Source organism: Pseudonaja textilis, chromosome Z (genome assembly GCF_049901715.1).
Source record: "Pseudonaja textilis isolate UNSWEBS1 chromosome Z, rPseTex1.2, whole genome shotgun sequence".
Classification (NCBI taxonomy): Eukaryota; Metazoa; Chordata; class Lepidosauria; order Squamata; family Elapidae; genus Pseudonaja; species Pseudonaja textilis.
This window is the reverse complement of record NC_142008.1, coordinates 117,191,166-117,205,477: the sequence shown is the minus strand read 5'-3', so window position 1 is coordinate 117,205,477 and position 14,312 is coordinate 117,191,166. Positions and strand designations below refer to the sequence as shown.

The window sequence follows — 14,312 nt, the reverse complement described above, 5'->3', positions numbered from 1 at the left end:
TGCTATTGTTAGTGGCTATTAGGCTAAGAACCAAAATTGTAAAAAAGCACAGAATTTTGAATATTTCAATATTCCCCATTCTCATTTTTCCAATAATATCATTAAATGTGTACAAGGAAAAAGAAAAGGTAAGTAAGAATGAAAAGATCAGTATGATGTCCAGCCTGCCAGCCTTGAATAATGAAAAGTTAAGGAGAAGGCAGAGCCACGTCGCTGCGATACAGCTGCAATCTTGGGGCTCTGAGATTGCAGCTGATATCTTTGCCCCTGGTCGGTCCTAATGGACCTAAACCGTCCCATAGAGACGGTGATAGTAAGGGGCGCGTTCTGCTGATCCCAGGGACATCGCAAAGTCCCTTGTTGATCTAGAAGAAGCCCTTTTACCATCGGCGGAGAGACAGCCTTTAAGCTGCTGAAGCTGTAACAGCTCTGGAAGGAAGAGGCAGAAAGAGAAAGTGCATCGGCTGGTGAGAATCTTTTTTGGGGGGGGACTTAAGGACACTCTAAAATGAGAAGAATCCTGTAAGACTTTGGACAAAAACTGATGAAACTGATTTAGCAGCGATTTTTTAAAGAGAATGTCAAATTGAGGCTTGGCTTTTTACTTTTACTTTTACTTTTACTTTTGTTTTCATTGAACTTCCATTGTGATCTAGTAACTGTAACTAGACTGGTTTTGTCTCTTCTCAGGAGGGTAGCTGGAAAGGGCTACCCTCCTGAGCTCTGTTTTTGCTGGCAGAAGGTTGCAGGAGAAACTCGGGAGCCCATTTTTGCGAGCAGAGCACTCGGGCTACCACAGATTGTTTCCTACATGAATGATGTCAAGGTGGCCATGCCCATTCCAGCCTTATCCAGTTTATGTATTTTCCTCAATATAGCCTTTGGTTATTTTAACCAGAAACAAGCTCTGATTAGAACTGCTGAAAATTACCTGAATGGTTTGCCGTTGTTATACTCCAAAACTACTGGGTAATTAAAACACCTTCAAGTTTATATTTTATCATATCTCAAGACTTAAAATGGACATCTAACATCAAAAACATCATCAAAAAAGCTCATTGAAGAATGTTCTTTCTGTGCCAACTCAGAAAGCTCAAACTGCCCAAAAGAGCTGCTGGTTCAGTTCCACAGAGGAATTATTGAGTCTGTCATATGCACCTCTATAATGGTCTAGTTTGGCTCTGCAACCCAACAAGACAGACACAGACTTCAATGGATAATTAGAACAGCAGAAAAAACAATTGCTACCAACCTGCCTTCCGTTGAGGACCTGTATACTGCATGAATCAAAAAGAGGGCTGTGAAAATATTTACAGACTCCTCACATCCTGGACATAAACTGTTTCAACTCCTACCCTCAAAATGATGCTATAGGGCACAGCACACAAGAACAACTAGACACAAAAACAGTTCTTTCCCAAATGCCATCACTGTGCTAAACAACTAATTCCCACAACACTGTTAATTTATTTACTGTATTACTATTCTTCTTCTCATCCTTCCTGTAACATACCTATGTCTATAGCTGTGTTGCGTGTATCTTTACAATTTATATTTTTTATTTGTTTCCTAGTATAATTTGATTGCTCATTAGTAACCTTTGATTATCACTAAGTGTTGTATCTTGGTGAATGTATTTTTTTCCTTTATGTATACTGAGAGTATATGCACCAAAGACAAATTTCTTATATGTCCAATCACATTTGGCCAATAAAGAATACTATTCTATTCTAAATAAAGATCTATGTTAATCTATATTTTTTTTAAAGGAGGCAGCAAATGCAGCATGGCATTTTTGCTTTGGCCCTGATTGCTGGCACAAAAGGAGAAAAATCTGCATGGGGAACTGGGAAAGATTGGTAAACAGATTCTTGCTGGAACTCTCTGGGGTGAGCTGTGGCAGATGAGGCTTTCTGGGGTTAAGTACACAGACCCAGGTCTATGCAGTTCTGGGTACATTTGCCATCCTACAATACAAGGTGCAGGACAGACAAAGAGACATAAATAAGGGGAGAGGAAAGATAAGCATTTGGGGAACATTGAAGTGCCTGTGTGATTAGCGCACGTGTGCACGCGTGCGCACACACACACACACACACAGATATATAGACAGAGATGAAGACAGAGAGTGACAGAGAGAGAGAGACAGAGAGAGAAACATATTTTAAAGGATAATTATAACAAGGATAATAAATCCACTGGAGTTGCATTAAATGCCAATGCATTTAAAGGTATATCTATATATTTATGTATATGTGTATGTGTATATATGTATGTGCCTGAATAATTGCTCATTTTCAGCAGTAGGAAAAAGCACACTGGGATTCTAGAGATATAAATAAAGCTTGTGTTTTTTGTTTGTTTGTGCTAACTGCTCTAAACCATTCTCATGTCCTCCAAGCTATTCAGGTTCCATGTCAGCAAATTCCAGAGAAAGTTGAAATTAGTTAATCTGTATAAAGAGCTGAGCTAGTTTGTGGGAAACTCTCTTGAGGACTGCAGCTCTCAAAGGCCTGGAAGTGGTCTTCTTCTCAACATTGAGGCTAAGGAAACATCTAAAGCCAAATTGCAGAGTCATTATCCTGAAAAATAAACAATGGCATAATAAATGTCTGTCGAATTGGGCATTAGTTATCCTTCTGCGGCATGCTTATGGCCAGCAGATAGGAACATTCATATTCCTAGTTTCTGATTCAACCCAAGAATTAACACAAGCCCTAGCAGGACTGGTGTCAGTCAGTCAGCCAGACTGTCTGTGTTAAAATTATACACCAGAGTATCACTTAATGATGTCTATGGAGATTCTCAGTCATCCAGGTCATGGTTGTCCTGAAAGTGCTTTTTCAAATGACAGATGGAATTGCTTTTTCCTGAGGAAAACATCTCCCACAAAGAAAACTCCAGTTGTTGTTTTTTTGAAAAAGCATCTTTAGGATCACTTAATGAAAGAGATATTAGCATTCAGAGAAGAAAGGCTGAAAAAAAACTGAAATGCTCTCTTGGTAGTTCTCCTAATCTCCCCCTTCTTCATATCTAACTTTTCTGATGAGGCAATTAGTGAGCTCTTTCTGCTTTTTAAGAAAATATCTTCTCTGTGACTATATTTCAAGAATTTTCACCTTGTGTTTTTTTTTGAAGCACATATTCCAGTATGTATGTATGTATGTATGTATGTATGTATGTATGTATATGTATGTATGTGTACACACACACACACACACACACACACACACACACACACACCCACACACACATATATATATATATATATATATATATATATATATATATATATATATATATATCCTTCAAAATGCAAACCATGGTCAAATTTCAAACCAATGCAAACAGGCTAATTGAATTTAAATACAAAGAATTTGGGATTTGATTTCTGGATTTTTTAAAGATAGTATGTGAACCTTAGACTGACAAATCCATACAGCTTCCCTCCATTCCACAATATGGAAATATATAATTTAATTTTTTTTATTAAAATAAATCTGAAATAGAATGAAAAATAAAAAGATAGGAAAATATCCTAAGATAAAAAGCAAATCCCTAGCATTTAGCATTGCCTTTCTTTTTGCGACTATAATGTGGGACCTCTTATCTTTCATGCCAATGTGTGATAGACCTTTTAATAAATACAAACCTTGTCCACTCCTTTTCTATGAGTTAATACTACTTTGAATGTACAAATGATTCTGATTTTAAAGATCAGAAATTAGATTGCAAAGGAAGTAGAGCAAAAGTTAGTTTCATGTGTAGATTGAAGTCATAAGATACAAAAAGAATGTTGGTTACGTTAGGATACAGGTTAAATAACTCCCAGCAAAATTAACAGAATAAGTGAATTGGAAGGGACCTGGAAGATCTTCTAGTCAGTATATATAAACTCCCTGCTCAAAGAGGAAACCCTCTATACCATTTCAGATAAATGGTTTTATGTCATTTGATGTCAAAAGATTTAGGCACCCCTGTTCAGATTGTAGGTTACAATGAATCCTTAAATCAACAGAAAGGATGTAACTTGTATTTGAGATGCAGTTAAGGATTATAACTTTCATCCAATGTAACTGTATTTTTATTAGGTACAAATGGACTTTGTATATGAATGGATCTAATAAAAAATTGAATCCTGATCATAACAAATGGCTCTCTTTTCCATTGTTCTGCAGCCTTGATCAGGGATTAAATTAACCCAAAATAAATATTAAGTTGGTAGCATATAATCAAAACTACCATGTTTCCCCAAAAATAAGACCCTGTTTTATTTTTTTGTCACCAAAAAAGGCACAAAGTCTTATTTTCGAGGGATGTCATCCACTGACTAACCTCATTTGCTTATGTTAACCATGTCCTTCTTTTCATTGTCAGAGACATTCAAGAACTTCTGTGGCCAGCAAGGCTTTCCTGAAGGCCTCTGCAGCCAATTACAGAGCTCCAGACAGATCCTGAGCTTTGGTATGAGCTCCAGAGGCCTTCAGGAAAGCCTTGCCAGCCTTGCTGGCTGCAGAAGAAATGGGCTGGCAAGGCAGGTGTCAGGAGGTGTGAGGCCAGGCTATAACTGTCCAAAGATAAGTAGTAGGGAAGCTCCAGCCCCCCAAGACCCACTCTAGCTTAAATTTTATCTGTGCACTCTGGAGTTGGCGAGATCTGAATTAGGGCTTATATTGAATGCACAGTAAAAATCAAGCTAGGACTTACTTTTAGGGTAGGTCGTATTTTCAGGGAAACAAGATAAGTATAACTCCACTCCTGAAAACACTGTACAAGGAACTGAAGTCTTGATTCTTCCTATGGGCTTTGAACATTTATGCAAGTATGTTCTGAATCAGAAACTGTAAATGCAGAAGTGGACAGGATTATGTATCTACAAATCTTTCAAAATCTTCAAAGAAATAAAAACTCAAAGCAAGCTGTAATGTGTTCTGTGGCTGCATGGTCTGTCTTCTAATCCAAAAAAGGAAACACTACTCTTTGCCGGGCTATATTGGGTTTTTTAATATATATTTAATTTAGGCTTAGCTTAGACATAAAACAATACAAATAAATATTTAGGGAGATGTGTATGGTTCAATACTATTGGATTTTAGTTCTAAATTTATAATCAAGGATGAAAGGAACAAGAGATTAATAATAGAATAGAATGCCAACAGTTGTCCATGTCATCACAACTTTCTTCAGTAGTCAATTCTTAACATTTCAATGATTTGATTGATTGATTATGTGCCATCAAAATGTTTTCAACAAAGGAACTCCATAGATCAGCGGTTCAGAACTTTTCTGGTTCCATGGACTAGCAGGGACAGCAGCTGAGGTGGCGGGGTTGGGAGAAGATAGTTCTGCAAACTTTGTTTTCTTGGCCACCAAAGAATTATCAGGAGTCTCCCCTAACAGCAAAGTTCAAAAGCATCAATACTCTTTAAAATAACAGTTTGGCTCCTGTAATGTCACAGGAAACACCATGGCAAGCATGATTTGGAACTGGAAGTTTTATCTAGTTTCCAAAGGATTTTGAAATCCAGACCAGTTTTATCTAGTTTCCAAAGGATTTTGAAATCCAGACCAGCTAATCTGTAACAGATAGTTGACATCTGACCATTTCATCAAACATTCCTGATTTCTAGAATTAGTGCTATGTTTTAACTTCAAACTTCCCAATTCTATTTCTCCACTATTTTCAAAAGAGATTAAGCACCAGTCACTTATTATGTCACTCTAAAGAAAGAAAGTTGTTCATCACACATGTTAAGAAAACATTACCAGGTGGTTAGTGTTTCCATGCCAATTATGTCCCTTATAAATAACTACAGTCATTCTATTATTTTAGCAGACCAAAATATCAAATGTTCTGCACAGAAGGGAATAGAAATTGAGAAACAATCCATATGAATACTTCAAGAGCCACACGGAGGAAGGAAGTGGTAATGCTGACTCTGTGAGATTCATTTCCAAAAAGTTCTCTTCCTGCCAGAGGTTCTCCTTGAAGATAGACTCAGACACATTTTCCATATACAGAGAACCATAAAATCGATCCACCTGGTATTCCAGATGCACAAAGCAGTTCCTTTGAGCTGTCCTGCAAGTGATGCCTTCCCTGTTCCACATGAGTGGTTTCAACCTGGGGACCTCATCATCGGTGGGATGATGTCTCACTTGATTTACCATTTCTTTCAAACTCCATTCAACCAACATCCTTTTCTCAACCTTTATGATTCACCAATGTAAAAATTTTCCTTTGAATCATCTGACCTTGCATGCATATCAAAGAATCGTTTATATGACTGTTGTAGAGAAAATGTAGAGTATTTCATGTAAATGTAAGAATTCTTTGTGTTTTGAAAGTTTTCTCATGGTGAGAGAAGAGGGAACTATCTTTGTGTTTGTTTCATTAACATTCTTGTAAGTAAAGCATATTTCATTGCATGGAAATTATCAGAAAGAAGACTGCAAAAAAAAAGCAGCTCTGCCACATTTCACATTACAAAAATAAAGGTGCTTTTCCAAAAAAAAAACAAAACTGAAGGTTCTTGGGGTTTTTTTTTTGAAACGGTTCATTTCTCATCCACAAAACTTCTTCTTCTATCTCAATTCTGGTTCAAATCTGGAGGTTTCTTGGATGAGAAGTGAAATGTTTCAAATAAAAAATTAAGAAACTCCAATTGCCTTTTGGAAAATATCTTTGGGACAACCATAACCAGGATGACTGAGAATCTACAGACATAAATATGGAAACAATTAAATCTATTGACATTCTGTTTTACTAAACAGGAAAGGAATGGTAAGATAGACTAAAGGTGTTTTAATATTTCTATTTTTGCAGCCAAAGTGGCCACACACGTTAGATATTGACTTTGGTGGAACTAAGAATTATGAGTACTCATGGAATATCCCTTAAGAACTTAAACAATTCACATGAGCAAGGTGTATGGGTTTAGAGAGAACCTCACCCTTAATCTATAGTTCCTAGAATACTAAATCAACAGAGAACAAAACAAGCCACAGCTTTCTAGTTGAACACTGAACACTGAGGTTAAAATTTCAGAAATTAACACAGTATGTCTTGTAATTATTAACTTTCTGGAAAAAAATTAAAAAGAAATAAATAGTGTACAAAGCATATTTCGCCTGATTACAAAATAAGTATATTTAGCCTGATTATACAATTAATCAATACTTCAATCAGAAACAGGTTTTTCAGTAGTCAGCTATATACTGACCCTCCTAAAACAATTTGCAAAATTATTATTATTTTGAAAAAGTGTGCTTAATCTATTTTCAGTGTAATAACCAAATTCTACCAACACATGCTTGCCTTGGCCTTTGCTGTAAAGAAGATCAACGAAGACACCCAGTTCTTACCTAACATCACTCTTGGGTTCCACATCTATGACAGTTACTACAATTCAAGGATGACCTATCGCACCACCCTGGACCTGCTTTTCAAATCTCTGGAATTTGTCCCTAACTACAGATGTGATAGCCGGAAGAATCTCATGGCCATCATTGGAGGCTTAGGTTCTGATACATCATCTAATATAGCTGAAGTTGCAGGTTTCTACAAGGTTCCACAGGTCAGTATGGAGGAGATGAGCAGAAAAATTCTATACCTTGTTGTTATGATGTAATTACTGAGAATCAGGTATTAGACTTAGATTTGTATTAAGATATTCTAGGCACCTTAATCATCATTTCTAAAGCTACAGTGCCAATCATACAAGTAATTATCTAGAATCATTCCATATCAGAGGGAAGATTTAAATGTAGCACACCCTGCTCCTGTTCAACCAAATGAACTATTGTAATGTGTTTGTAATAGTTCATAGAAATTCCATACTATATTAATATTTTAAACAAAATCGAGAGGAAAAAAATCCTTCCTTGGCTATTGTTTACAGGAAAACTAGACCCAGAACAGATCTGAGTGAACGACTGAACAAAATATTACTCTGCTTTCTTTTAGCTGACATATGGCTCAATAGACCAAGAGGAGTTTCAGACCAAGAAGCAATATTCACTTCATTTCATGGTCCCAAAAGAGGACCATCAATATATTGGGATTATTCAACTGCTTCATCATTTTAGATGGACATGGATTGGGATATTTACTATAGATAACAATAATGGAGAACGTTTTTTACAGAAAATGCTGCCCATACTTTCACAAAATGGAATCTGTTCATCATTCATACAAAGGCTTTCACAACTAATCCACATAGAACACTGTACAGAACTTTATCACATATTCTCAAGTATTGTCACTAATATGAGGAATAGCAATACCACCACATTTCTTGTCTATGGAGAATCGTTGACAATTACAGGGCTCAGAGCTTTCATGTTTGTAGCAGATCCTGAAAACAAGCAAACTGCATTATTGAGAAATGTGTGGATCATGACTGCACAGATTGATTTTGTGCTCTCAGGCTTTCAAATCAGTTGGGATCTCCAGATGTTCCATGGGGCTATTTCCTTCAGTGTTCATTCAAGAGCAGTTATAGGTTTCAAGGAATTTCTTCAGACCATCAACCCTCATTCAGGCTACAAAGATGGCTTTCTGCAAGATGTTTGGGAACAATTATTTGATTGTTCACTCTCAAAATCAGAATTACAAGAAACGTCCAATTGGCAGTGCCTGGAAGAGAACAAACTGGAGGATCTTCCTGCACCTGTTTTTGAAATGGATATGACTGGCCAAAGCTACAGTGTCTACAATGCTGTTTATACTGTGGCTCATGCTTTGCAAGCATTATTCATATCGGGGTTCAATAAGAAAAAAACAATGATGGGTAGAAAATCTGACCTTCCATATCTGCAGCCTTGGCAGGTATTCTCTCTGCATTGGAAAATTCTTTTATTTCAATGAGAAATTTGACCTAGAATTACCGTTTTAACCTATGGTGGGAAGTCTTAATATTTTCTGCTTATAAAATCCAGTTAGGTGTGAAGATTAAGAAACTACTATATTGTTAAGTAACACAGTTGTTAAGGGAATCTGGCTTCCCCATTGACTTTGCTTGTCAGAAGATGGCAAAGGTCATAAATGTGAAAAACAGTCATTTTTTTCATTCCATAATAACTTTGAATGGCCACTAAAAGAACTGTTGTAAATAGAGGACTACCTGTATTATCCTTTGAACTCTTTCTCTTTCTCTCTCTCTCTTTGTTCTCTTTTACATAGCTCCATCCATTTCTACATGGCATTTCTTTTAACAATTCGGCTGGAGAGAAAGTTTCCCTGAATGAAAAAGGGGAAGTAATGGGTGGATTTGATATTATCAACCTCATCACATTCCCCAATCGGTCTTTTCAAAGAGTTAGAGTCGGAATAATTGATCCGAGTTCTCCAACAGGCAAAGAATTATTCATTGATGAAGATTTGATTGTCTGGCATCCAGCGTTTAATCAGGTATGGACTCATTTGTGGACTGTATCTTGAGCCATTATGATTCTAGCTAGAGGCCTTGATCTCTTAAATTATACTGAGCAAAGCTTCTTTAGAAATCTAATTTTTATGTTTATAAGAAAAAATGGCATACTTTGAACAAATGTGGCCCAAGATTAAGCACTCATGAAACTGACAAAATGATGTTGCAATGTAAAAGTCTGGTTTTCATATTTGATTGAAAATGGCTTTCAAATCATTGGGACTACATCATTTCCATAACATTTTCATGAATATTTATTTACTCATCTTCCCTTTTTCAAAGAGGCCCTTTTCATCATCATTCTAATTTCAACAACTTTTAATGTATAATATAAATCCAGCTAGGTGATATACAGTACTCCTCTAGGAAGTAAAGGATTAATTCCCCCAATAAAATGGAACAATTAATAACTCAGGAATGGAGGGATCCCAGGATAATGTTGAACAATCTACTGTGAGTCAGTCACTGGTCAACCTTTGGTGCCAGTGACTGTCCCAGATTGGATTCTGCTAGATTATTTGATTTTTTAAATCTCCCTTTGCAAAAATCTTTTATATTTATCATCAGGTTCTTCCAATTTCTCTGTGTAATGACCATTGCTCCCCTGGATATTGGAAGAAGGAGGCTGAAGGAAAACAATTCTGCTGCTATGACTGTGTTCCATGTCCAGAAGGGAAGATTTCAGATGAAAAGGGTAAGTGAGACATTCCAGCAAGTTCTCATAAGATACACCTAAACCAATTGTAATATACTACTTTAACATAGCAAGTAGTATTGTGAGTTCTTCAAGATGAATATTCATTTCTAGATCTGTGAATAACAATCTATCATTCTGAATTCAAGTTTTTCCATAAGAGCTAAGCTCTTATATCCACCCTTACGTATTTCCTCTCCAGGTTTTAGAAAAATGGGAAAAGTCAAATGGTCTAAATTTTAATAAATTTGAAACTGCCAGAGAGAACTGTATTTCATAGAATAATTGCCCTTCCTATCATGCTTCTTTAATGGTGGTCCCAGCTGATACAATGATGGAAAAACTGCACTTCCATAGAAACATGATCCAATAGGGTAACCAATAGAAAAACTTGAGAGGGATAATGTTTGGCACTCATGAAGAATATTATTTTCAAAAATATGGAATATATAAAAACATGCCTTGACTTTTCTTTTAGATATGGATGACTGTTTTCAATGTTCAGAAGATCATTATCCAAATAAAGAAAAGAAAGGATGTATCCTGAAACCAATCCTATTTTTAACCTTTGGAGAAACCTTAGGAATTGGTTTAGCCTCAGCAGCTTTTTGTTTCTTCTTCTTGACATCTTGTGTACTTGGAACTTTTATTAAGCACAGGGATACTCCCATTGTCAAAGCCAACAACCGGTCTCTCACTTACACCCTACTTGTCTCTCTTCAGCTCTGCTTTCTCTCCTCTTTTTTGTTCCTCAGCCAACCTGGCAAAGTGATCTGCCTTCTCCGGCAAGGTACTTTTGGAATCACCTTCTCAGTGGCCATTTCTAGTGTTCTGGCCAAAACCATCACTGTGGTTGTGGCTTTCATGGCCACTAAACCAGGATCTCAGATGAGGAAATGGGTGGGGAAAAGATTGGCTGTTTCTATTGTCCTCTCATTCTCTCTCCTACAAGTGTGTCTTTGTATTCTTTGGTTGTCAACATCTCCCCCATTCCCTGAGATGGACATGCAGTCAGAGCTCCAAGAAATGGTTTTACAGTGCAATGAGGGGTCAGCTTTCTTCTTCTACTCTGTTTTGGGCTACATGGGTATCTTGGCCATCGCCAGCTTTATTGTTGCTTTTCTTGCCCGTAAATTACCTGACAGCTTTAATGAAGCCAAGTTCATCACCTTCAGCATGTTGGCCTTTTGCAGTGTGTGGATCTCCTTCTTTCCAGCCTACTTGAGCACAAAAGGAAAAGCCATGGTAGCCGTGGAGGTCTTCTCCATCTTGTCCTCCAGTGCTGCATTACTGGGATGCATATTCCTGCCAAAGTGCTACATCGTTGTTTTGAGACCTGACCTCAACCACAGGGAGCAACTCATAAAGAGGAATTAACACATTATCTGTTCTTTCTGGCCATGGGAAATGATTAACAAAAAAGAGTAGAGCATGTGCTATTATTATATTAATATTATTACATAATATTATCATTATTTTTATTTTAGACATCCTTATTTCTATCAAACAAGATTTTATGAAGTATTGGGATTATTATTTAAATTCATTATTTCCTATTCCAAATGAAGTGCTCATTTGCTACATTTTCTGACATTCTACAAGTTTATTTAACCTAACACTTTTTTCCTCTGAATACATCGAACAAACAAGAGATTGAGCATCTAGCTCTTAGAAGATTTGCGATGTTTACTTTAAGGATGCCTAAAAGTTTGCAGCTTCCAGTTCATGGTTTTAATAGCTTCATTTCTTAAACCACTGTATAAATATGGGGAAAAGCTAATGAATATTTTGTAGAAATGGATTTAGCACATTCTCATAGGGTATCCATTTTTGATTGTTTGGTCTTCTTTGAAATGTAAAAGATAGGAAAAATTTTTTGTAAAGTTTTTATTTTTTACAACAAACATACAGACAAAACATAAAAACATAAAACCATCTTTCAATTATATACATACAGTGTGTTAGTTGGTTACAATCTTTTGTGCTATCTTTTTTTTTAACCATTACTCACAAGTTGTATAAATTCTCAGCTTGTCAATCTAACATGTGCTTATGTAGTATCAATTATTAATCATTCATTTGACTAAACTAGTTTTCCATCATTGTATATGAGATATTCTAAATTTCATTATGGTTTAATCTTATACATTCATCCAATGGTTGTATATTTTATATTATGTTCTATATCAATCTATTAACTTTTATTGTTGAGCTTCCTAATCTATTTCTTTACCATGTCTTTTTATCTAACCATTGATAAAATAAATCCCATATCATATAAAATTGTTTAATTTCTTGTTCTCTAATTTCAAATGTCAATTTACTCATTTTGGCACAGTCCATGATTTTCTTAATAATTTCCTCCTGCATAGGTATTTTTTCATTTTTCCAGTTCTTAGCAAATACTATTCTAGCCACTGTTAAAACATTTAAAATTTTGATAGGATAGAGAAGGAATTTAGAAATGTAACTAGAGAAACCGAAGACTCCCTGGTCCACCTCGAAATGGATAAAGCAATGACATATTTAAGGTTTCAAAATGTAGCAGAAGCGAAAAATGAAGATCTAGAACAATTAATGGCAGAACTGTTGGCTGAATGGTTAGGGAAAGAAAAAGATGATTTAATCAAAGAATTTGACGAGGTGTATAGGGTCAGCACAAGTTATGCTAGACACCATAACTGCCCGAGAGAAATTCATATTCGTTTCACAAGGAAGTGTGTGAGAGACCTAATTCTTAAAATGTCCAGAGAAGAAACAATAACATATAGAGGCAAACAGATTACAATTCTAAAACATATCCCAAGGAAAGTGAGGGTTATAAGACAGGATTATAAATTTTTGGCCAATTATTTAAATAAAAAAGAAATCTCTTTTAAATGGTTAATCCCAGAAGGGATGTTAATAACGTGGAAAGAGAGAAAAATCAAAATAGTCTCCATAGAACAGGCCCAAGACTTTCATGATCAGCTGATAGGCATGGATGACCAATACACCAAGGAGGAAACTAAAAGGAAGCCACAGGATGAACGTAACTGCCATAGAAACCAAAAAGAAGGACTTCCTCAAAATTTAGGGAATGATAAATCACAACCAGGGAGAGAAGAACCAATCTCACAACAACAACAAGAAGGAAACCGAATTATTACTAGACAAAAATCTAAACAGATCTAGATAAATGGAGATAGGGAAAAAACTCCTCTCCATTAATATAAATGGTTTAAATTCAACACTTAAAAGATAAAGGATATTAACTAAATTAATTAGACAAAACGCCGACATAATATGCCTACAAGAAACACACATAACGAAAAAGGATGAAAGATATTTAATTTGCCCGAAACTTGGAAAACTCTTTACAGCACCAGCAGACAAACATAAAAAGAAAGGAATAGCAATATTTGTGAAAGATGATGCAAAAGCAGAACTAATCTGGTCGGATCTGGAAGGAAGAACTCTGGTTATACAAATTTGGATTAATCATATCACATTTTTATTGGTAGCAATATATGCGCCAAATGAAGAACAAGGGAAATTTTTCAAAGATCTTCATCAGAAAATAATAGGCTTTGAAAAAAAGAATATTTGCATGATAGGTGACTTCAACTCCATTGCCGATTTTCAAAAAGACCATAGTAATGTGAATAAGAAAGGGAAAAGAGAATTCTCTATGCCCTGCAAGGACATGATGAGAGATTTAAACTTAATAGACTTATGGAGGAAACTAAACCCAGAAGAGAAACAGTTCACATATTATTCAAATCCACATAGAATCTGGACTAGAATAGATATGGCCTGGATGGATGGGGAATTGGCCAATGAAATAAAAGAAATTAAAATTCTACCAAATGAATGGGCCGACCACAACCCAATACAATTAATTTGGAGAGATAGGAGAAAGACAAAGAAAAGATGGACACTAAATACCCAATTAATAAACGAAGAAGAGTACATTGACAAGCTGAAAGAGGAATTAAATTATTTCCTAAAAGAAAATAATAATGAAGCAACTACAAAACAAAATATTTGGGATACAATGAAGGCAATTATAAGAGGAATGACAATCTCTTATAATGCCATGAGAAATAAAAGAATACATGCCCAACAAAATAAATTCCAACAACAAATTAAAGAATTAGAAATACAACTACAAAAATCCCCTAAAAACCAGAGAACACAAAATCAGT

The 14,312-nt window shown here is 35.7% G+C and overlaps 1 protein-coding gene across 1 annotated transcript in view; it reads left to right on the top strand.

The window, feature by feature from the left end:
• The window catches only part of LOC113452298 (vomeronasal type-2 receptor 26-like), a 27,728-nt gene extending 16,226 nt beyond the window's left edge, over positions 1 to 11,502 (top strand). The window contains exons 4-8 of the mRNA XM_087917272.1: positions 7,286 to 7,577; positions 7,967 to 8,830; positions 9,185 to 9,412; positions 9,999 to 10,125; positions 10,604 to 11,502. Of these exons, the coding sequence (XP_087773398.1) occupies positions 7,286 to 7,577; positions 7,967 to 8,830; positions 9,185 to 9,412; positions 9,999 to 10,125; positions 10,604 to 11,502 (2,410 nt within the window). The remainder of the gene's footprint in view (positions 1 to 7,285; positions 7,578 to 7,966; positions 8,831 to 9,184; positions 9,413 to 9,998; positions 10,126 to 10,603) is intronic.
• The last annotated feature ends 2,810 nt before the right edge of the window (positions 11,503 to 14,312 follow it).